Below are 25,574 nucleotides of genomic sequence, written 5' to 3'. Positions count from 1 at the left end.
AGCCTCAAATTTGACAAAAATGCCGGTTTCATATGTCCAAAATACCCTGATAAGGTGTTTTTGGAGGACAGCCACACAAAAACTATACATTGGAAACAGCTGATATCTACGATTTGGACCCCATACAACATAGTGATTTTGCTTTTTTTTTCTATACAGTTAACTTGAGTTACAAATGAATAATTGGCCTTTAAAAATGGTGTTTTCCTTAATTTGTGCGATGGAAAAAGTGATGTCACAAGCTGTCGAACTTAAAACAGCTCTAACTCAAAAACTATTTAATGGATTTGCTTCAAATTTTGCATGAGTGTTAAGAATGTTACAAGAAACAATTCTGTTCAAAACAGTAATATGCAAACATAAAACCGGCAGTTTTGGTTTATCCATTTGATGAAAATGAATATGTCTTGAGGTACAAAAAATCTGAAATCAGTGAATAAAAAAAAAAAGTCTAACATATTTCTTTTAATCTCAACAGCTTGTCAATACATGTACTACTTTATGTTTGTAGACTGTTTCCTTAACATGAAAACAAAAGACAAAAAAAAAAAAAAAAAGACAAAAAAAAGGGGGGGGGGGGGAGGGGTTGGTGGTGTGGGAGGGAGGTTGGTGGCATTGTCACTGACTGTCAACATATGCATATCTCTGTACAAGTATGTCTTCCTCAGTTTGTCATGTTCAGGAACAGGCCACACTCTGCCATTCTGCGTTGTAACTTCAAAACCAGAAGAAAACACAAACATTGCAGAAATACTCCCATCTTCTGGCTTATGTGGCCACACATATGTGTTGTTGGCAACTGTACATTTGTGTGGAAAGTTCACCTTAGCCTGGTCTGGTCTAAAAATTTCAGACACTTCCGACATGAAAATCATTGTCATTGAAGACGGCAATATTTTCTCCAATCCTGGTGAAAACAAAATCCTTAAAAGTGTTTTCCTCTTCAGCTGTGTCGCTGGATTCTGAAGACAGGTCATGGTCTGTATCAACATCCATTGGCTCTGAAAATAAATCATTTGATCTGATACAGATGGTTTTCAAGTTCACAAAACACAATGCAGGCTAAATCACTAAATGTTTAAATATTGGTTTATATGATGTACCCAAAGATGGTTCAGTGTGTGCTGCCCGGAATGCATGCATGTACACATATACTGAATGCATCTGCAAGTGCATCAATTCATTGATTCATGCTGTGTGTATGTATGTGTGTGAGTGTGTGCGTGTGTGTGTGTGTGCATAATTATAAGCTTTGCATTGTTTGTACTGTTTGTGTTTTTTTTCTCATGTAGCTTTGGTATTTGCATATAAGAACAGGTTTATATAATATTGCTGCACACCATATCAGAAAAAAAAAAGAGGAGTAAAATCTGTCAAGGCTCTTCTGTATGGACAGTTACATTAATATTTGCAATTGTCACTAACACTGGGATTTTTCGAAAGCTAGTTTCTATTACTTATTTATTTCTTATTTAACATTTGTTACATGTGTTAATGTTTGTTATCAAAAGGTATTGTATTAAATCAGCAATGGTGTGAAACCTGCATGTACAGCAAAGACGCTGGGTATGAAATGCTTTGCACAATATTCATCATTCTGTCCCTCAGTGTTTGCACAAAAGCACACACACACACACACACACACACACACACACACACACACACACACACAGAGCGGATGTGTTGCTGCATGAGTGCATGCACACTTCATGTGTGTGTGTGTGTGTCTGTGTGTGTGTGAGTGCGCGATAAAACTGAGAGAGGAAGGAGAGAGTGTGTATTGACAAATGTAAACAAAAAGCTTGATGATGTGAAACAATTCTGTACAATGGCCTTTGATCCCACCTCTCCCTGCTCAAATTGTGAGATAGATCAGTATATTCCATTAATGTTGGTATTTATTTCTGAAATAAGTTAACAGTAAGTAATAACAAACCAATCTCAATAATTATGTTAACCTAGTTAACTTCTAGGTCACGAGAGGCCTATGAGGTGGTTATTTCCGGTTTATGTCATGAACAATTGTCTTCATTTAAATCGACGATCCTTTCTTTTAGAATCCTAAAAGGATAATAAAAATGTAATAAAACGCAAAATAATGCATTTACTTTTTATTACACGAGTTTTCATACAATATTTCACTCTAGAATAAATTAGCACTGACGAGAAACACAACTGGTGGAAACGTGTCGATCACTTCGTCAAGCGGTCAAAGCTTACTCCATTTATCACGAAAACGGAACGATCCTATGGATTAATAAGCCCTAAAAACTACGTGGATCAATTTAACATGAATCGATTTGTAAAATTTGTAATACTTACCTAGGTGATTTTTTTATCTGGATGATGAAAACGCTTGAAATGTTAGCGTCACCGCTTGTCGATTTCATAGTAGCCACCGCCGCCCAGTCGAGTCAGTGTGTGAATATGTGTCACGGTTGCAAGCGTGCTTTTCTGAATTTCTTTGGCTGCGCTATATTTGAGTGCGTATGAATACCTTGACCTTTGGTACCATTCGAATCAGCGAAAAATAAGCTTTCTATTGCTATGTGTATCGCCAATGGTGTTTATAGCTTTACATCGCGAAAAAATCCTTCAAATGTGTCCTTTTAACCGGATCGGTATGCTGGCTCTTTGTTATGAAGTAAATTAATAAAATAACTGATGGTGGAACTTGTTTAGGCTTCGACCTTGTGGTTTGACCTTATTTGAATATTGGGGATGGAAAATTCCACAACCTATAAACAAATCAAAACAATCGACCCTCGGACAACGCGAATGTCCGCCATGGCGGTAGCGCGACACGGGATCAGTTTCGCTGATTACAGTAGGCAGTTCTCGGAACGAATACACACTCGCACTCGCACATAAGTAAATAAACGAACAATGGATTGAAAGATTAATGGCTTGTCTTTATTTCCATTATGCTTTAAACAAGATTTATACACAATTTCACACAAAAATCATCGAGTGAAAAGTGACAATTTTCAGCCTGCTGCCGGCTTTCCGGCAGCCTTTGTTAGCGGGTGCCGGTACCTACTTAGACAGCCATGTAACATTTTGCTTGTTTCATAATTATGTGTCAAACTGAGGGCTGTTTTTTCTGGTCATGTGTTGACTGTTATATTGAGGGCTGTGATTTCTCATCATGGTTTGAATGTGGATTGTGTCATATTAAGGGCTGTGTTTTCTCATTATGTGTTTAATGTGGATTGTGTTCATTGATTGAGAAGAAAATAACCTTTGCAAGGAAGAAAAAAACAATAATAATAATAATATGATCATGATCCAGTGTTCACAATATCCACATATGCACACACACACACACGCAAGCACGTGCTGTGCGCACACACTTATTTATGCACTCTCACCTGCACATGCTTGCACACATTATGCTTTATGATTTCAGTGTCTTTATTCATATTTTTAGCAGTTCATGTTATTAAGTGTGTACTTATTCAGATGTTTTATTCTTCTGCTCAAGGCGACCACTTTTGTGGATAGGGCGGTGAGGGTTTCCCCTCACAAAGGTCTCAATTGTTCAAAGGGGGTTATCAGTTGCCCGGAGTTGAGAGGAGTGTCTGAAGCAGAAATCAAGAGCGAGTTGTCCTCTCAGGGAGTGACTGACGTTTACAGGGTGACTGTGAAGAAGGGCTTGGACAGAGTCCCGACCAACACATTCTTCCTCACCTTCTGCTGCCTGAATGTCCCCAGGGACATTCGGGTCAGATACCTGATGGTGAGTGTAAGCCTGTACGTGCCATCCCCTCTAAGATGTTTCAAATGCCAGAAATTTGGACACGTGAGAGACCGATGCAAGGAGGAAGAGGCGTGTGGCACCTGTTCAAAGGCGGCGCACCAGGGCGAATGCGTCAGTCCAGCCCATTGTGCAAACTGCGGAGGCGGCCACCCGTCCTCATCGAAAGACTGCCCCACCTGGAGAAAGGAAAAGGAAATCCAGAAGGTGAAGACAGAAAAGAAGATATCGTTCTTTGAGGCAAGGAAACAGGTGGAGGCCGCGTTGCCTAAGGCGTCTTACGCCTCTGTCGTTAGACCCAAGATGGTGGACGTCACGGTCCAGACGACGTCCACAGGGACGCAGACGGACGACGTACCTACCTCGTTAGAACCGCTGGCCTTGGGTGGAGGCGCCGTGTCCACCCCTTCCCATCCTGTGCAGCAGTCCTCAGGGGCTGCTGGGCGGGAGCGGAAAGCCTCAGGCGGAGGCACGTTGTCCGCCCCCCGGCCGCCCTCGCCCTGCCTCTCGTCTGCCTGGCCCTCGGGCTGGCAGAAGTGGCCAGAAACCTCCCGTACCTCCAAAACTCAAGGAGGGGAGGGTTGCGGCCTCGGCGGGATCGGGAAGGGCCAAGGTGGTGGATATTCCGACTTAGTCGGAATCAGAAAAATTCAATTCTAAAAATAAGTACTCCATCCTGGCCAACCTTGAGCCACCACAAGCAGAGGAGCAGGGGGTAGCGATGGAATAGGCTGCTGCTTTATTTTTTTTTTAACCTTTTTAATGGCAGTGATCCACTGGAACATCCGGGGGTTCTTCGCCAATTTCCAGGAACTCCAGCTGCTTTGTCGTGCTTTGAAACCTTCAGTGCTGGCGCTGCAGGAGACTCTGCAAAGAGATAGCAAGGTTTTATCTCTCTCTGGTTTTAACTCCGTTTTTAAACCCGCTCAACCGAAGCAAGAGGGATTGACGGGAGGTGTCGCTCTTTTTATACGCAAGTCCCTTTTATACAGTACAGTTCCTTTAAGCACCCCTTTACAGGCGGTGGCAGTCAGAGTCACACTTGAGAAAACCATCACTGTCTGCTCTCTGTACCTTCCTCCTGCCGTCCGTGTTCTGAGGCAGGACCTCATGAACCTGGTCGACCAGCTCCCACGACTGTTTTTACTGTTGGGCGACTTCAATGGACACTCCCCGCTCTGGGGAAGTGAGATGACATCAGCCCGAGGTCTTCTCTTGGAAAACCTTCTTTCCGATATGGACTTGTGCTGTCTTAACGACAAGTCTCCCACTTACCTTCATCTGTTCTCTGGAAAGCTCTTGTGTTTAGATCTGTCGGTCTGCGATCCATCGTTGGTCCTGGACTACGAGTGGAAAGTGCACGACGATCTGCACGGGAGTGACCACTTTCCTGTCGTCCTCCACCCCACAGATGGAGAAGGTGACTCTCTGTCTGACCGCCTGAACTATGACAAAGCAGACTGGGGAATTTTTACCATGAAGATAAGACCAGAGCTGCAGGAAGAAACAGTATTGAAAAGCAAGGACCCTGCTGACACTCTGACTCGGATCGTTTTAGATTGCGCCAAAGCAGCAGTCCCATCGTCTACCTCCAAGCCTCAGGTGCCAAGAACGCCCTGGTTCAACGCAGAATGTCAGGAGGCCCGTAAGTCTCGGAAGAAAGCGCAGCAACGTGTCTTTCGGAGACCGATAGCGTTCGAACCCATCAACAGCTGAGGGCGAAAGCCAGAGAAAGTCATGGAGAGATTTTTGCTCTTCCTTAACCTCCAACACACCCAAGAAGAAAGTGTGGAGGGTTTTAAAAAGAATTAAGGGCAAAAACATATGCCCAACCTTTCATCATCTTGAACTTCCAGACGCTCTGGTCACAGAGAAGAAAGCAGTTGCCAATTTGCTTGCCTCCACAATTGAACAGAACTCGAGATCTGCTAACAAATCTGCTCGGTTTCTTAAAACCAAAAACCTGTCAGAAAAAACACCCTGTAACTTCTCTTCCGACAACACAGAGAATTACAACCTTCCTTTCACAATGAATGAACTTAAATCTGCCCTTCAGACCTCTACGGATTCCTGTCCAGGAATGGACGAGGTCCATTATAAACTCTTAAAGCATCTTCCCCAAACCTGTTTGGACACCCTGCTCAAAGTTTATAACCACATCTGGATCACAGGCTTTTTTTCACCCTCCTGGCGGAAAGCCCTCGTAATCCTGGTGCCGAAACTGGGAAAAGACCCCTCGAACCCCTCCAACTACCGCCCAATAGCACTGACCAGCTGCATCTGCAAACTGATGGAGAAGATGGTCAACGGTAGACTGATGTAGAAACTAGAGACCGACGGCCTTCTGGCGAAAGAACAGTGCGGTTTCCGCAAGCATCGCTCTACCGTTGACCATCTGGTTCGTCTGGAAACCACTGTAAGAAATGCCTTTGTAAACAAACAGCATGTGGTGGCCATATTTTTTGACTTGGTGAAAGCTTACGATACCACCTGGAAATTTGGTATTCTCTCGGACCTGCACAAGCTCGGCTTCCGAGAACACCTGCCCCAGTTCATCCACAATTTTTTGCAAGACAGACAATTCCAGGTGAGGGTCGGCACCACCCTGTCTGACATTCACGAGCAGGAGTTGGGTGTCCCGCAAGGGAGCATCCTGTCGCCGGCTCTCTTCAGCATCAAAATTAATGACATCATTCAATCCGTTCAGAAGGGATCGGACAGCTCGCTGTTCGTGGACGATTTTGCCTTGTATGCAACTGGCAGCACGTATGCCAGCATCCAGCGACGGCTTCAGCTCTGCGTCAACAAAATCCAGTGTTGGGCAGAGGAGAATGGCTTCACATTTTCGTCCTCCAAAACTGAATGCATCCATTTTCATAATTTTCGCCAGTTCTATCCGGACCCTGAAATCCGTCTGGGAAAATCCACCATCCCGGTGGTCAAGGAAGCCAAATTTTTAGGGGTCGTCTTTGATCAGAAGCTGAACTTCCTCAGCCATATTAAACAGCTGAAAATATCTTGCCAAAAAGCCCTGAACATCATTCGAGTTGTAGTACACATGGACTGGGGTGCTTATAAGAGAACTCTCTTGCACCTCTACAGAGCCCTGGTCCGGTCCAAACTGGATTACGGAAGTGTAGTATACGGCTCGGCCAGACCGTCTTACCTGAAACTGTTGGACCCTATACACCATCAAGGGCTCCGTCTCAGCTTAGGTGCTTTCCGCACCACCCCTGTGCACAGCCTGTACGCAGAGGCGGGGAAACCGCCTCTCTCCAACCGCAGACTGAAGCTGACCCTAAACTATTATTTGAAATTGTTTTCTGAACCTACAAACCCTGCTTACGACGCTGTATTCAACAACCCTTTCGATAAGAAATTTACAGACAACCCAAACTGCATACCTCCTCTCGGACTCCGCATTCAGCCGCACTTAGAAAAGGCCGATCTGGATGTCGGTGGCATCTCAGATTTCTCTAAATTCCCTGACAGCCCCCCGTGGACCTTTAGAACACCTGAGGTCCGATTCGATCTGGCCTCATACCGTAAAGACTCCACCAGTTCTCTGGCCTACAGAACTTACTTTTCGGAACTCTGCCACAAATTCCCCACTTTTCAAAGTATCTTCACTGACGGTTCCAAGTCAGAGGACGGAGTCGCTGCATCTGCGTTCTGTCCCGCCTTTCCTGACCGGCCCTCAACGGAACACATCCTGTCTGACAGCTCGGTGTACACTGCGGAACTGACCGCACTGGTTCTGGCGGTAAAAATGGTTCTCTCTTCGAAACAAAAGAGATTCATGATCTTTTCCGACTCCTTGTCAGCCCTGGAGGCGATCGCCTGCAGGAATATCACTCATCCCAAACTGCTGGAATTTTATGAAGCTTTTACTCTCGCAACGAAGAAAGGATACGAGGTTGTGTTGGCCTGGGTTCCCGGACATGTTGGCATTCGTGGTAACGAAAGGGCAGACCTGCTGGCCAGGAACGCTGTAAAGAAAGAATTATCCAGATCCTTTGTACCATACACAGACATGAAGCGGAAGGTGAACACTTGCGTTAAGGATCTATGGCAAGAGGAGTGGAGCTCCCAGACGGACAACAAGCTCTTCCAGATCCGTCCAGACTTAAAAGAGACCCTCCCTTCGGGGGTGAAGAACAGAAAGGAGGAGTCTGTGCTGTGCAGACTGCGTGCGGGGCACACTTTTTTTTACTCATTCTTACTTGTTGAAGGGGGAAGAGGCCCCTCGATGTATTCCCTGTGATGAGCCTCTCACCGTGAAACACGTGCTCCTTTACTGTTGGGATCTGCATGACGTTAGACGCAGACATTACACGGCGGTTTCTTTGAAGACTTTGTTTCGTGATGTCCCTACGTGGGCGCTGATGGACTTCTTAAAAGAAGTGAACATTTTTAACCAGATTTGAAGGTTTTAAACTATGGAAGTTTTTTTTTTAACTTTGGAGTGGAAAGTTTGAAGTGGTGACTCGTTTTAATTGGTTGGTTTTTTATCCTTGTAGTAGTTATTAACGCGGCGATAGCCTTGAGATGGCCTTAGTGGTCGGCGAGGCTCTAAGCACCATAATTTCATTTCATTTTCTTTTTTAGGAAGTAGTAATCCACCCACCCACCCATCCCCCAACCCTGACAGGATGGTTGTGTAAACTATTCATTGAAATATAAATTTTTATTTTTTTTATTTATTTTTTTTACAGACATTATGAGATGATTATTTTATGGCATATTATTGTATGATCAATTCATTCACCAGCAGACTGAATCACACAGTGGTTTTTTGGCTATAGTTATGCGATTGATTAACTCTTTCACTGCCAGGTGTGCAAATGTGTTGTGTCTCCCAGCGCCAGGCATTTTGTTCAGTCATGACTGAATTTTACACCTACTTTTGTCAAAAGCTTTTATCTTTTTCACTTCGTATCTGATATCCTTTCTGTTTTTATATATTTATTTATTTTATTTGTTTGTTTATGACATTATGAGGGTTGAATTATTTATTTGTTTATTTCTCTTTTTTTTAAAGTATCACTGGATGGATTTGTTAGTGTTCATTGTACCATGTAGTAATTCATTTAAATTATTTACAGGCAGAGTCACAAGATGGTGTGGTGTACGGGGTTTGTTTTGTGGATACTTCCATCGGCACATTCCATGTGAGTGATGTTTACATCTTTTTTTTTCTTTCTTGTTGGCATTTTTGCTGTTTATTTACATGCGCAGAGATGCCAACTGTTTCGATTTCACCATATTTTGTTACGCTCGATCGCAGTTTGTTCAGATGTTATGCCAGCATCAAAGTCATTCTGAAGAGTTTATTTTCGACTACATAGCTTAGTCACATGTTTTCCTATCGTAACATTACCCAGACGCTCTGGACCTATCTATCATGAGGCCAGGGCAGTCACTAATAACCTTGGTCTCAAGTGATGATGTTCAGCTAATCGCGTGCTTGTTTACATTGAAACAGTGTTGAGTGGACCAGTCAGTTTAATTGTAGCAGTTACAGTGTTGCAGGTAGGCCCAAGTGTTTGAATGCTTGTAGATAAGATGTATGTTTGCTGATGTGGCTGTGAGTCTAAGTGTTGCTACCAAATTCAGAATGTTCCTGCCAAATTTCCTGATTGTTCGTTCAAACATTTGAGAGGGGTTGGTATCTCTGCATACACATCATTTTTATTGTACATTTGTTTCGGGTACTGATTGGTATTGTGCATTGTACATTTGTGTCAGGTACTGACTGGTATTGTGCAAGTGCATGTGTGTTTCTTTTCATCCGTAGGTTTATATGTCTGTGGATGCCCATCACTCATATCTGTAGTATCTGTGGATCTATACTGACAATAGAAGGGACATTACTGTCATAAGTAGCCACGTTCTGACGACTTGGGGAGTTAATATTGCAACGCCAGTTGTAAACTAACGAGGAGACTTGATGCTTCATCTCTGGAAGGACTTCAAGCATTCTCATGCTTACAGACTAAAGTACGAAACACAACATGGTGGCAGCGGTTATATGAACCCAGAAGAAAGGCTGGCGAGCATCGTAACAAATACAGATTGCAAACAATGAGTCTTCCATTGCCAAAACCATTCGATGGGGCAGTTTCGAACTGGAAGGTGTGGTCACAACGCTTTGATCGTTACTACCATGCAAATCAACTTTCTCAGAATGATAGACAGGAATAAGTCTCTGTTTACCTATATGCCATGGGAGATCAGGTGGTTTATTTGCTGAACATTTTGCAAATTGACGAATCAAAAACCACTTACAAAGAAATAAAAATGAAACTTGATCATCAATTCGGTGCCAGAAAAAATACATTATTTTGGAGAGAGCAAGATTTAACCAGAAAAAACCACTAACAGGAGAGTCAGCTGACAGCTTCATAACAGGATCTACACAGAATAGCTGCAGACTGTGAGTATGAAACATTGAAAGAAGAGCTGATTTGTGTCCAAATTGTAGTGGGTGTGCTGGATGAAGCATTATCAGCTGAACTACAAACAAAGCCAGAGCGCACTCTTGCTATGGCTGGACAACTCGGCCAGCAAGCAGAAGCCAGCTGTGAAGCTCAACCTCTTCTCAGAGATCAACCCAGCTCAACAGTTTGTACAGTTCTTCCAAAGAATACTCTCCACACCGATTTCAGAAGAAATGTGGATATTGTGGTTGTGAACCTCATCCCAGAGATAGATGCCCTGCAAAAAATGCCATTTGCTCTCAGTGTCAAAAGAGAGGGCATTACAAAACTGTGTGCCGCACATGAAAGCTTTGACCATGGCGAGTGATGAGTTCAACTGCTACATTGAAAAAGAGGATGCTGATCTCTTTCTTGGATCTATTGACCACAATCTCGACAAAATGTAGAGCGCAACACTTGAAGTCAGTGGTCACCCAGTAACATTCAAGCTGGATACTGGAGCCTCTGTCTCTGTCATCAGTAGCACTGAACCTTGGCTACAAGGTCAACCACTCCAATGTCCCAGCAAAATTCTACATGGTCCAGGGGGATCCATTCTGTCCCCACTTGGCACTCTGAATGTGATACTCAGTTATCATGGAAGGAAAACGCAGGAGACCGTATACATTCTCAACAAACAGCCATGCTCTCTTCTCAGCAGAAAGGCATGTGTTGAACTGGGCATCGTCAAATGTGTTGATACTATCAAAGGCACTGTCAACGAACCAAATCTATACAAAGTGAGTGACTGAAGTTTAGAATCAAAAGCCAAGAAAGAACTCCCAAATCTGTTCTCAGGTCTTGGAAAAGTCACCTCAGTGTACAAAATCAAGCTAAACAATAATGACCGACTTGTTTGTATATGTTTGTATATCTACACCAAGGAAAATTGCCCATCCTTTTCTTCCAGAAGTGAAAGCAGAATGTGAAAACATGGTTAAACTTGGCGTCGTTTCACCAGTAAAAGAACCAACAAACTGGTGCTCAGGCATTGTGGTAGTGCCTAAAAATAGTGGAGCAGTCCGAATCTGCATAGATCTTACCCAGCTGAACAAAGCAGTACAAAGAGAAGTCTTCCCCATGTCATCTGTTGATGAAAGTTTGGTGAAATTAGATCAGAGCATATTTTTCACAAAACTTGACTGCAAGAATGGCTTCTGGCAAATTGCTCTTTGTTCAGACTCAAATTTACTCACAACTTTTCATCATTCCCTTTGGATGCTTCTGCTTCAGTCGCTTGCCATTTGGCATCAGCTCTGCATCTGAAATTTTTCAAAGCATGATGTCAGAAGTCCTGATTGACATGGATGGTGTCATCTGTCACATGGACAATATTCTCATCCATGCTTCAGATCAAAACACAAATGATCAGCTTGTTAGAGACATTCTCAAATGTCTACAAGATGCGGGACTCGCTCTGAATGAAAACAGTGAATTTTCCAAACGTTCTGTGAAATTTCTTGGTCATATCATTGATGACCAGGGTGTTCATCCTGATCCTGGTAAGGTAGAGGCCATCAAGAAATTCCCTGTGCTAACTAACATCACAGAACTTAGAGGTTCATGGGAATGGTAAACCAACTTGCCAAATACATTCCCAAACTTGCAGACATTAATGCACCTCTGCAAGGACAATGGGCATGGGATCATCCACAGCAATCTGCTTTCCAAGCGAAAGAATTGCTCACATCCCCACCTGTCATGGATCATTATGACCCTCAAAAACCAACAATCATTGCAGCTGACGTTTCAAACAAGGGCATCGGAGCAGTCTTGATGAAAATTCAAGATGACGGATCCAGGAAGCCAGTATATTATATCTCACGCTCCCTCAGTGATGCAGAAAAGAACTATGCTGTAATTGAAAAGGAGGCACTGGTAACCACATGGATGTGAAAGATTTAGTGATTACATCTTGGGCCTGGACTCCGTGGTGGAAACTGACCACAATCTGCTGGTTGCAGTCCTCAACACCACTGAACTATACAAAATGCCACCTCGCATACTGTGCTTCAGACTTTGACTCATGAGATACACCACGAAAGTCATTCATGTTGAAGGCAAGAGGCAGATCACAGCCGATGCCCTGTCCAGAGCTCCTGTAGGTAGCTTGAACTCTGCTGACATGAACCTCGCCAGTGAGGTAAAAGCCTTTGCCAAACAAAGTGTTGACGTTTTCCCGGCAGTGGCCAGGAAACTACAAGAAATTCGGGAGACACAAAAAGCTGAAGATCTGATGCAGCAAGTACAAGAGTACTGTACGAATGGCTGGCCAGTCTGCATGCCAGAAAACCCATTACTCAAGCAACATTGGCTCAACCGGGAACATTTCACTATAGTCGATGACCTTGTTTTCTTTGATGATCGGCTGGTCATCCATGGGAGTATGAGGGGGACATCTTGAGCCGTCTTCATGAAAAACATCTTGGCATCACAAAATGCTGTGCACTTGCGCGTACTTATGTCTGTTGGCCTTACATTTCATCAGACATTGAGGAAATGGTGAATAAGTGTTCTACCTGTGCAATTCATCAACAGGAGCAAAAAGAACCTCTTCTTCCTTCACCGTTCCTCCTTCATCGTTCCCTGACCGCTCATGGTCATGGCTGGGAATGGACCTTCTTGAACTGTATGGGAAAACTTACCTGCTCATTGTGGACTATTACTCCAAGTGGATAGAAGTGAAACTCCTCAGCAGTCTCAGTAGTGCAGCTATGATACATCAAGTGAAAAGTGTCTTTGCTGCACAAGGAATACCTGACATTGTCATTTCCGACAATGGTCCCCAATTTGCAAGCCAGGAATTTGCCAAATTTGCAGTGTGATATGGATTTACACATGTGACTAGCTCACTGAAACACCCGCAAGCCAACGGAGAAGCTGAACGGGCAGTCAGAACCATCAAACACTTTCTTAGAAAGAACAAAGATCCATACATGGCACTGCTCATGTACAGGGTAACCCCTCTTCAAAATGGTTTATCCCCAGCAGAACTCCTCATGAGCCGAAAACACCAGACAAAAGTTCCAGTTTTTACTTCAGTCCTCAAACCCTCCTCACATAACCATGAGACTATCGCCCACAAGGAAGCAGCCAGTAAAGGAAAACAGTGTTTCTACTACAACCGACGTCATGCTGCAAGAGATCTCCCATCTCTCAAAGCAGGTAATGCTGTTTGGATCCGAGACATACAACGTCCTGGTGAGGTCATCTCAACAACTAACTGTCCATGGTCCTACCTCATCAAAACACCTCAGGCAGTCATCAGGTGCAACCAGGCTGCAGTCATCAACATTCCATCAGCAAGAAATGATGACACACTAGTCACACCAGTGGCACAAAAACAGTCACCAAGTCAAACAAAATGGACACAAGTTGTGCCAGCTACACCAAGGACACCTTCTACTCCCCAGTCAACAGTCCTCCAACAACAGCAGACAGAACCAACAGTCAGCAACACCCCAATACCTCCAGCTTCACCTACTACTCCTTTACGCCATGGACAGCAGTTCTCCAGATTTGGACGTTGGATCGTCAGGCTTACCAGACTCAGTCTATGAAAAGGAAACTAGAAATAAACATTTGTGCATATTTTCATTAAAAGACTCAGCAGCATTCAAATAGTTTTAATTACAAGTATTATATTCACAAACTGGAAGGGAGAAGAACATACTCAAAAAAACAAAAAATGACAACAAAAATTGTTGAATTTGTTTGATGACAAGTTCAATTTCTGTTCGAAAGATAATGTGAACTCGGAAGGGAGATGTAATATCCGTGGATCTATACTGACAATAGAAGGGACATTACTCTCATAAGTAGCCTTGTTCTGACGACTTGGGGAGTTGATGTAGCAGCTCCAAATGTAAACTAACGAGGAGACTTGATACTTCTTCTATGGAAGGACTTCAAACATTCTCATGTTTACAGACTAAAGTACGAAACACATCAATATCCACATTTTTTTCCCCAACCAATTACTTGTTTTACCCTTTTTTTTGTGCTGCCCTATCTGCACCGTTTCAGTGGCATTACTCCCATGCCTCTCATTTAGATTCCTCCATAGACGGCCACACCCGGGTTCGTCCGTCACAGTTCCAGCGTTGGCAGTCTGCAGGGAACCATCTATGTTAGGTTGCCAGGAGGCCACACACCAGAGGAGACCCTGCACTGCTGTTGAGTCACTTCAGTGGTGCCTGTTCTGATTTAACGTACTTAAGACACCACCTACTATAATAATAATGTACATTTATATAGCGCCCTTTTTCACTAAGAGCTCAGGGCACTTTACATGAAAGAAAAATATTACAAGTAACGTAAAACATTCATGACCACTCTTTCTCAAAAAACCCTTCCCCCATTCACACTCTCTCTTTCCCACTCTGCATTCCTCCAAAGTGAGCGTCAGGGTGGTGTTGGAGAAAAGGAAGCTGAGAGTACTTATAGATAGGTTTTAAAAAGAACAGTCTTTAGTGATGAGCGAAAAGCAGAAATCAAATCAGATGCACGGATATGATGAGGAAGGTTGTTCCAGATGTGAGGAGCAGCAAAGAAGAAAGAACATTCACCATAGGTTCTTGTATTGACATGAGGAAGTTTAAAAAGGTAACAGTCAGAGGAAGAGTGGAGATTTCTTGTCGGAGTGTAAACACTGATAAGGTCAGAAAGATAAGTAGGTCCTTTGGAGTGGAAAGCAGAATAGCAGAGACACGCAACTTTGTATTTAATTCTCACTTCATTGGGGAGCCAGTGTAGAGTGCGGAGGTGAGGAGAAATGTGATCAGTACGTGAGACTCTGAAAGTGAGTCAGGCATCGTTGTTTTGAAGTTTTTGAATTCGCTGAAGAACATTATGTGGACAGCCTATGAGAAGAGAATTACAGTAGTTGATTCGTGACAGCACAAAAGCAGAAATAAGAGTTTTAGTAGTTTCAACAGAAAGGTACTGACGGATAGAGTTGATGCGACAAAGTTCACAATTGACATTGCATATCAGATTTACTACCTCAGCATGCATGCTTAGGTTTGAGTCAAGAATGACTCCAAGGTTCCTTGCTGATTTAGAAAACTGAACTGTGGCATGACCAACACAATAGAGGCAAGAAACGAAGTAGATGTGGACATTCTTGCAGAGGAAATAATCATAGTTTCAGTTTTGTCATCATTCAACTTAAGTTTGTTGAATGTCACCCAGGATTTAACATCGAAAATACAGTCCTGCATTGACAGAATCAGACAATGTACTTGGTTTTGTTCTGCAGACTTTTGTAGCTGAGTATCATCAGCAAAAGAGTGGTGAAGAATAGAATGGCCAGAAATGACATCAGAAAGAGGAGCAGTGTACAGAACGAACAGAAGGGGCCCAGGACAGAGCCTTGTGGCACACCATAGGAGATCAGGGCTGGATCAGACTTACTAACAGAGACAGTCCGGAAGTGGTTGGATTGGTATGAAGAAAACCAACTCAGAACTGTTGAGTGAATCCCGAAAACATGTGCAAGTCTGGAAAGGAGTATGCTGTGGTCTATTGTGTCAAACGCAGCCGACAGATCGAGCATAGTTAACACAGATAGTTTACCTTCATCTACAGACAGTAACAGGTCATTAACTACTTTCAACAAAGCAGTTTCAGTGCTATTGGCAGATCTATATGCTGAATGAAAAGAAGAGAACCGGTTGTTTAATGCTAAATGGTCTGAAAGTTGGGAGAGAACAATTTTTGACTCACTTGTGTAAACAAAGTGAGTCTATGTTTTAACCCGGTGTTCGGTTGTCTGTGTGTGTGTGTGTGTGTGTGTGTGTCCGTGGTAAACTTTAACGTTGACATTTTTTCTGCAAATACTTTGTCAGTTGACACCAAATTAGGCATAAAAATAGGAAAAATTCAGTTCTTTCCAGTCATCTTGTTTAAAACAATATTGCATGGGCATCTGGGATGGGCACAAAAAAAATAATAAGATGAAGTCTAATTATATGCAAACTGCATTTACTGTTATATTTATATTTTTTGTATTCTCTAAACTTCGCACTTTGATCTGATATTCTGACCCAACAACAAGAGCAGTCATTATTATCATTTTTTGTTCAAACAGGAACTTCTTTTGCTAAGCATGGAAGTTTTATTTATTTTGCAAACGTTTGGGGCAGATAGTAAAAAAGGGAAATTACTCTGTAATTAACGCTAGGGGACTTAATTTGCTTTAAACTGATCTTTCTCATCTTAAACATTACATTTTGAAATTATACTCAATACATAAAAAGCTTGGATTTTTTAATTTTTTTTAAAAGTGTATCACAAGTGAATCTTGAAGGCCTTGCCTCTCTTGTTTCAATATTTTTGGACACAAAAGCAAGGTTGGATACAGTGCAAAAACTTTTGAGGTCATTGTTATTAAAGAATCATTTATAATTTTTGTTAGTGCAGGCAAAACAACATCCAAACACTCATACAGTAGTGGTGTGGGAAGGGGGTCTAGGTCACATGTTTTTGGAGCAGACTTTTTCAACACACTCAGTACATCTGTCTCTGAAACAGGTGTGAAAGCAACAAAAGGAACACCTTTAAATTCTTTTCCCAAGGGATGTGACACAAGTGACTGAATCCGGTTCTCTCCTGAGGTTAACAATTTTTTAGCAGAAAAAATCTGAAAAGACACTGGGCAGTACTGAAGATGGATAGATAGAAGAAAGCAAAGAAGATTTTGTTCTGCCACAAAGCTTATTTGTAATGGAATATAGCTCTTTGCTTGATTTAGCTTCAGAGATCTTGGTGTTGAAAAACAGTCTTCTCTTTGTGCACAAGAAAGATAACAAAGTTCTTGGCTTTCTGGTAGCCCCCTACTTACAACAATAATGGCTTAGTCGCCGAGCCAGACTGAGTGAGCGTCCCTCCCAGAGTGGAGACCGCCACCACATTCCTCAGACAACAGCCCCCCATGAATATGCCGACACTGAAGACATTGACAGGACTCACCCCAAGCACGGAATTGGAGGGGTATCGAAACAGGTCACCATGAGATCAGGGCATGAAAGGCCGCAGACTTTGAGATTGTTTTGTTTGTATTGATGATGATGAAGGAGGATGACGATGACGATATTGCTATAGAGGTCCATTTTGGTTTGGGATTGCGTGACAAGCCTGTACTCTACGCTTCCTGTCAAAATGATATCCCGGCATTAACCAGGCCTGAGGGATACAGACACTTGCAGTGTTGGTCAGGTAATAAGAGCAACACACCCAAAGACACATCCTTGAAGTGGATGACACTCGACTGTGTGGTCCCAGTCTCCCCATTTAAGCACACTCAACTCTGGGTAGGTGCCGGCCATGGGCCGATAAACCTACCTCTGCTTGGATTCAAACCCGCGTCCTTCCAGCCGTCAGTCCATGCCGCTAACCACTTTGCCACGGTGGCTGGTTACTTGCTTAACCTTGGTTAAAAGCCTTGCAGAACAGGTATAGTTTTGTGTGACTTGCATTGGTACAAGTACTGTATAGGCAATGGTGCAAGTACTGTATAGGCAATAACAAAAGTATGAAACAAAACAGTGGGATTCCATAGCCATATTTTCGTCAGGTCCAAGTTTGGTGATTGTACAATTTACTGTGATGGATTAACCATTAACCATTATAACTCATTACGTTTTGCTAGATTATACTCAATTTTAGGGGTAATAAAAAATCCTTCCGTAACTCAGGTTCTGTTGCATTGCTCCACAGGTGGGTCAGTTCAGCGACGATCGTCACTGCTCTCGGCTGAGGACTGTGTTTGCTCACCACACCCCGGCTCAGATCTTGTATGAGCGAGGCCGCATGTCTCAGAAGACCCTGCAGCTGATCAACGGCTACACGGGGTCCATCAAGGAAGCGCTGAGCCCAGGGAAAGAATTTTGGGAAAGCTCCCGGACGCTGAAGACGCTGCTGGAAGAGAACTACTTCAAGGAGGAAGGGGAGGAGTTTCGGTGGCCAGACGCCATCAAAGCAATGATGTCTGACAGTGAGTGTGTGTCTGTGTGTTCGATGTCTGATGGTGAGAGAGAGAGAGAGAATGTGTGTGTGTGTGTGTGGAATGAATAAGTCTTATAGGTGTGTGATAGTGAGTGTGTGTGTGTGTGTGTGTGTGTGTGTGCTGTTGATTTCTGACAAAAAGTGAGTGTACGTTTGTGTGTGTGTGTGGGCATATGTGTGTTTGTGTGTGTATGTATGTATGTGCTTGTGTGTGTGCATGTGTGTATGTATGTGTGTGTGATGAACTAAGTGTTGTTGATGTCTGACAGTGAGTGCGTGTATCTGTGTGTGTGTGTGTGTGTGGTTTATGTCTGACAGTGAGTGTATGTGTGTGTGTGTGTGTGTGTGTGGTTTATGTCTGACAGTGAGTGTGTGTGTGTGTGTGTGTGTGTGTTGTTGATGTCTGACAGTGAGTGTGTGTGTGTGTGTGTGCTTCATGTCTGACAGTGTGTGTGTGTGTGTTGTTGATGTCTGAGTGTGAGTGTGTGTGTGTATGTGTGTGTTGTTGTCGGACAGTGAGTGAGTGTGTGTGGGGAGGTGGAGGGGGGGTTGATGTCTGACAGTGAGTGAGTGTGTGTGTGTGTTGTTGATGTCTGACATTGTGTGTGTGTGTTGTTGTTGATGTCTGACAGTGTGTGTGTGTGTGTTGTTGTTGATGTCTGACAGTGAGTGTGTGTGTGTGTGTGTTGTTGATGTCTGACATTGTGTGTGTGTGTGTTGTTGATGTCTGACAGTGTGTGTGTCTGTGTGTGTGTGTGTGGTTTATGTCTGACAGTGAGTGTGTGTGTGTGTGTTATTGATGTCTGACAGTGAGTGTGTGTGTGCGTGTGTTGTTGATGTCTGACAGTGAGTGTGTGTGTGTGTGCGTGTGTTGTTGATGTCTGACAGTGAGTGTGTGTGTGTGCATGTGTTGTTGATGTCTGACAGTGAGTGTGTGTGTGTGTGTAGTAGTATACTCATAGTATTTGATGTCAATGCTCCGCTCCCCCACCACCATTCTGTATTGCTGAGAATACGTCAGCCTTTGGTGTGGTTCACTTCATTGGAGATACGTCGATCCGCTTTACCAAACATGTGTGCTCCTTGTCAATTTGACGTCAGTACATTTCACGATCACCGTTATTTTTTACCACATGCATGCACACACATGCGCGCACGCGCACACACACACACCACGCATACACAGATTGACACACAAACGCACACTGGAAGATGTGCAGACACATTTTACCATGCTTACATACACTACACAGACGCGTGCGCACATACACATATACATGCACGTATACACACACACACACACCCTCCCGAAACCTGGAGGGGGTCAAGCTGGTGTTCTCTTGACCCCCTCCCGGGGGGGTCACTACCTTGTCGTGGTCGAGAGGCTTAGTGGCCAGTGATCGAACAAGCTATGTCGGCGGGGGCATCAGTGCTTCTTGGGGTTTGCTGCTCTGGTCCCAGATCTTAATTGACAGCCTACATAGCCATCGTAGCTGTTCGGGCTGAATAAGTGGTGGTTTTTGTACTGATGCCCCTGATAGGGCTTCCCATGCCGAACAGGTCGTGAGTGAGGCCCAAACTAAATGTGACCCACTGTCCCTTTCGCTATTCTCTATTCTTCTTTTTACCGCCTCTTTTCTGTCCTCAGCTCCCCATCAAGCCTTCTTTTCCACATTCTTTTTTCTCTGCGGCCTTCTTCAGGCCCGCCGTGTTTGCCGTGCGGCGCGACCTGTGATGGAGGGGAATGAGATCCTGGGGATTGAGAGAGCACGCTGCTCTCAACACATCCCTTTGGCTCGGACCTCTCCTAAGACAGGCAGCACACATTGGCCCATGTGTGTCAATCGGCTACCCCTTCGTGGGGCTGGGTCAAGACTGGCAGTTTAGTGGCTAGCGAAGATCACCCCCGTAGTGCTTGGTTCTCTGTCCCCGGGAGCTGGGCATGATCGGGGGGAACACGTTGGAGCTAAACTGTTGGTCGTATATCCCTCCCGAAACCTGGAAGGGGTCAAGCTGGTGTTCCCTTGACCCTGGCCCCTAAGTTGGACCCCATGGTGGGTGGGTAAGGGAGGGATGAATATACAATTATTTAAACATGAATTCCAAACAAACACACACCCCTAAACTCGGAAAAAGAAGAAGACAAGGTACAGACGATTCGGACTCAGATTCGGAGGTTGTTGAGACCTCTGGATTTTGGCCGTCGTGGCTTGTGGTGGAGGGCGCTGATGACGACAAGCCCTTGTCGGCTCTCAGCCCCTTCGCTATCCAGAAGGGCTTCCAGTGTCTGGCGGGATCGCTGAAATCCATCAAGAGGCTGAGGAGCGGAGCGTTTTTGGTGGAGACAGAGTCTAAAAGGCAGACACAGCTTCTGCTCAAGGCAACCACTTTTGTGGATAGGGCGGTGAGGGTTTCCCCTCACAAAGGTCTGAACTGTTCAAAGGGGGTCATCAGATGCCCGGAGTTGAGAGGAATGTCTGAAGCTGAGATCAAGAGCGAGCTGTCCTCTCAGGGAGTGACCGACGTGTACAGGGTGACAGTGAAGAAGGGGTCGGACAGAGTCCCGACCAACACATTTTTCCTCACCTTCTGCTGCCCGAGTGTCCCCAGGGACATTAGAGTCGGATACTTGATGGTGAATGTAAGCCTGTACGTGCCGTCCCCTCTAAGATGTTTCAAATGCCAGAAATTTGGACACGTGCGGGACCGATGCAAGGAGGAAGAGGCGTGTGGCACCTGTTCAAATCACCAGGGTGATTGTGTCAGTCCAGCCCATTGTGCGAACTGCGGATGCGGCCACCCGTCCTCATCGAAAGACTGTCCCGCCTGGAGAAAAGAAAAGGAAATCCAGAAGGTGAAGACAGAAAAGAAGATATCGTTCTTTGAGGCAAGGAAACAAGTGGAGGCCGTGTCGCCTAAGGCGTCTTACGCCTCTGTCGTCAGACCCAGGATGGTGGACGTCGCGGTCCAGACGACGTCCACAGGGACGCAGACAGACGACGTGCCTACCTTGTTAGAACCGTTGGCCTTGGGTGGAGGCGCCGTGTCCACCCCTTCCCATCCTGTGCGGCAGTCCTCAGGAGCTGCTGGGCGGGAGCGGAAAGCCTCGGGCGGAGGCACGTTGTCTGCCTCCCGCCCCACCCCACCCCCCAGCCCCCCTCACCCCGCCTCTCGTCTGCCTGGCCCTCGGGCTGGCAGAAGTGGCCAGAAACCCCCCGTACCTTCAAAACTCAAGTAGGGGAGGGTTGCGGCCTCGGTGGGATCGGGAAGAGCCGAGGTGGTGGATATTCCGACTTTGGAATCAGAAAAATCAAATTCTAAAAATAGGTACTCGATCTTGGCCGACCTTGAGCCACCGCAAGCAGAGGAGCAGGGGGTAGCGATGGAATAGGCTGCTGCTTTTTAAAAAAAAATTTTTTAACCTTTTTAATGGCAGTGATCCACTGGAACATCCGGGGGTTCTACGCCAATTTCCAGGAACTTCAGCTGCTTTGTCGTGCTTTGAAACCTTCAGTGCTGGCGCTGCAGGAGACTCTGCAAAGAGATGGCAAGGTTTTATCTCTCTCTGGTTTTAACTCCGTTTTTAAACCCACTCAGCCGAAGCAAGAGGGATTGACGGGAGGTGTCGCTCTTTTTATACGCAAGTCCCTTTTATACAGTACAGTTCCTTTTAGCACCCCTTTACAGGCGGTGGCAGTCAGAGTCACACTTGAGAAAACCATCACTGTCTGCTCTCTGTACCTTCCTCCTGCCGTCCGTGTTCTGAGGCAGGACCTCATGAACCTGGTCGACCAGCTCCCACGACCGTTTGTACTGTTGGGCGACTTCAATGGACACTCCCCGCTCTGGGGAAGTGAGATGACATCAGCCCGAGGTCTTCTCTTGGAAAACCTTCTTTCCGATATGGACTTGTGCTGTCTTAACGACAAGTCTCCCACTTACCTTCATCTGTCCTCTGGAAAGCTCTCGTGTTTAGATCTGTCGGTCTGCGATCCATCGTTGGTCCTGGACTACGAGTGGAAAGTGCACGACGATCTGCACGGGAGTGACCACTTTCCTGTCGTCCTCCACCCCACAGATGGAGAAGGTGACTCTCTGCCTGACCGCCTGAACTATGATAAAGCCGACTGAGGAATTTTTACCATGAAGATAAGAGCGGAGCTGCAGGAAGAAACAGTATTGAAAAGCAAGGACCCTGCTGACACTCTGACTCAGATCGTTTTAGATTGCGCCAAAGCAGCAGTCCCATCGTCTACCTCCAAGCCTCAGGTGCCAAGAACGCCCTGGTTCAACGCAGAATATCGGGAGGCCCGTAAGTCTCGGAAGAGAGCGCAGCGACGCGTCTTTCAGAGACCGGAGACCGATAGCGTTCGAACCCATCAACAGCTGAGGGCGAAAGCCAGGTATGTTTTTAAAAAGAGCCAGAGAAAGTCATGGAGAGATTTTTGCTCTTCCTTACCTCCAACACACCCAAGAAGAAAGTGTGGAGGGTTTTAAAAAGAAATAAGGGCAAAAACGTATGCCCAACCTTTCATCATCTTAAACTTTCAGACGCTCTGGTCACAGAGAAGAAAGCAGTTGCCAATTTGCTTGCCTCCACAATTGAACAGAACTCGAGATCTGCTAACAAGTCTGCTGGGTTTCTCAAAACCAAAAACCTGACAGAAAAAACACCCTGTAACTTCTCTTCCGACAACACAGAGAATTACAACCTTCCTTTCACAATGAATGAACTTAAATCTGCCCTTCAGACCTGTACGGATTCCTGTCCAGGAATGGACGAGGTCCATTATAAACTCTTAAAGCATCTTCCTGAAACTTGTCTGGACACCCTGCTCAAAGTTTACAACCACATCTTTGTACCATACACAGACATGAAGCGGAAGGTGAATACTTACGTTAAGGATCTTTGGCAAGAGGAGTGGAACACCCAGATGGACAACAAGCTCTTCCAGATCCGTCCAGACCTAAAAGAGACCCTCCCTTCGGGGGTGAAGAACAGAAAGGAGGAGTCTGTGCTGTGCAGACTGCATGCGGGGCATACTTTTTTTTACTCATTCTTACTTGTTGAAGGGGGAAGAGGCCCCTCGATGTATTCCCTGTGATGAGCCTCTCACCGTGAAACACGTGCTCCTTGACTGTTGGGATCTGCATGACGTTAGACACAGACATTACACGGCGGTTTCTTTGAAGACCTTGTTTTGTGATGTCCCTCCGTGGGCGCTGATGGACTTCTTAAAAGAAGTGAACATTTTAAACCAGATTTGAAGGTTTTAAACTATGAAGTTTTTGGTTTTTTTAACTTTGGAGTGGAAAGTTTGAAGTGGTGACTCGTTTTAATTGTTTGGTTTTTTTATCCTTGTAGTAGTTATTAACGCGGCGATAGCCTTGAGATGGCCTTATTGGTCGGCGAGGCTCTAAGCACCATAATTTCATTTCATTTACACACACACACACACAAACATGCCTACGCACACGCGCATGCGCGCGCGCGCGAACACACACACACACACACACACACACACACACAAGCACACCATGTGTACATACACTACACAGACGCGCGCGCACATGCACATATACGCACGCGTACACACATATACACACACACACAAATGCGCTTACACACACACGTGTGTGTATGCAGTCACACACACACACAGATCGACACACAGACAAACATACACTGGCAGATGTGCAAACACATTTTACCATTCTTACATACAACACACAGACGCGCACACACATACATATACACGTGCACACACACACACACACACACACACACATGAAATGAAATGAAATTATGGTGCTTAGAGCCTCGCCGACCACTAAGGCCATCTCAAGGCTATCGCCGCGTCAATTACTGCTACAAGGCTAAAAAAAAACAACCAATTAAAACGAGTCACTTCTTCAAACTTTCCACTCCAAAGTTAAAAAAAACTTCCATAGTTTAAAACCTTCAAATCTGGTTAAAAAGGTTCACTTCTTTTAAGAAGTCCATCAGCGCCCACGGAGGGACATCACGAAACAAAGTCTTCAAAGAAACCGCCGTGTAATGTCTGCGTCTAACGTCATGCAGATCCCAACAGTCAAGGAGCACGTGTTTCACGGTGAGAGGCTCGTCACAGGGAACGCATCGAGGGGCCTCCTCCCCCTTCAACAAGTAAGAATGAGTAAAAAAAGTGTGCCCCGTACGCAGTCTGCACAGCACAGATTCCTCCTTTCTGTTCTTCACCCCCGAAGGGAGGGTCTCTTTTAGGTCCGGACGGATCTGGAAGAGCTTGTTGTCCATCTGGGTGTTCCACTTCTCTTGCCAAAGATCCTTAACGTAAGTATTGACCTTCCGCTTCATGTCTGTATAGGGTACCAAGGATCTGGACAATTCTTTCTTTACAGCGTTCCTGGCCAGCAGGTCCGCCCTTTCGTTACCACGAATGCCAACATGTCCGGGAACCCAGGCCAACACAACCTCGTATCCTTTCTTCGTTGCAAGAGTAAAAGTTTCATAAAATTCCAGCAGTTTGGGATGAGTGATATTCCTGCAGGCGATCGCCTCCAGGGCTGATAAGGAGTCGGAAAAGATCATGAATCTCTTCTGTTTGGAAGAGAGAACCATTTTTAACCCCAGGACCAGTGCGGTCAGTTCCGCGGTGTATACCGAGCTGTCAGACAGGATGTGTTCCGTTGAGGGCCGGTCAGGAAAGGCGGGACAGAACGCAGATGCGGCGACTCCGTCCTCTGACTTGGAACCGTCAGTGAAGATGCCTTGAAAGGTGGGGAATTTGTGGCACAGTTCCGAAAAGTAGGTTCTGTAGGCCAGAGAACTGGTGGTGTCCTTACGGTACGAGGCCAGATCGAATCGGACCTCAGGTGTTGTAAAGGTCCATGGGGGGCTGTCAGGGAACTTAGAGAAATCTGAGATGCGACTGACATCCAGATCGGCATTTTCCAAGTGCGGTTGAATGCGGAGTCCGAGAGGAGGTATGCAGTTTGGGCTGTCTGTAAATTTCTTATCGAAAGGGTTGTTGAATACAGCATCGTAAGCAGGGTTTGTAGGTTCCGAAAACAATTTCAAATAATAGTTCAGGGTCAGCTTCAGTCTGCGGTTGGAAAGAGGTGGTTCCCCCGCCTCTGCGTACAGGCTGTGCACAGGGGTGGTGCGGAAAGCACCTAAGCTGAGACGGAGCCCTTGGTGGTGTACAGGGTCCAACAGTTTCAGGTAGGACGGTCTGGCCGAGCCGTATACAACACTTCCATAATCCAGTTTGGACCGGACCAGGGCTCTGTAGAGGTGCAAGAGAGTCCTCTTATCAGCACCCCAGTTCGTG

At 45.1% G+C, this 25,574-nt stretch overlaps 1 protein-coding gene across 1 annotated transcript in view; it reads left to right on the top strand.

The window, feature by feature from the left end:
* LOC143291193 (DNA mismatch repair protein Msh6-like) overlaps positions 1 to 25,574 on the top strand; it is a 241,374-nt gene that overhangs the window by 60,510 nt on the left and 155,290 nt on the right. Inside the window, exons 14-15 of the mRNA XM_076600922.1 lie at positions 8,863 to 8,928; positions 17,956 to 18,232. Of these exons, the coding sequence (XP_076457037.1) occupies positions 8,863 to 8,928; positions 17,956 to 18,232 (343 nt within the window). The remainder of the gene's footprint in view (positions 1 to 8,862; positions 8,929 to 17,955; positions 18,233 to 25,574) is intronic.

The sequence above is a fragment of the Babylonia areolata genome, chromosome 16, assembly GCF_041734735.1.
Source record: "Babylonia areolata isolate BAREFJ2019XMU chromosome 16, ASM4173473v1, whole genome shotgun sequence".
NCBI lineage: Eukaryota > Metazoa > Mollusca > Gastropoda > Neogastropoda > Buccinidae > Babylonia > Babylonia areolata.
The sequence above is the reverse complement of the archived record's forward strand: the minus strand, read 5'-3'. Positions and strand labels throughout refer to the sequence as shown.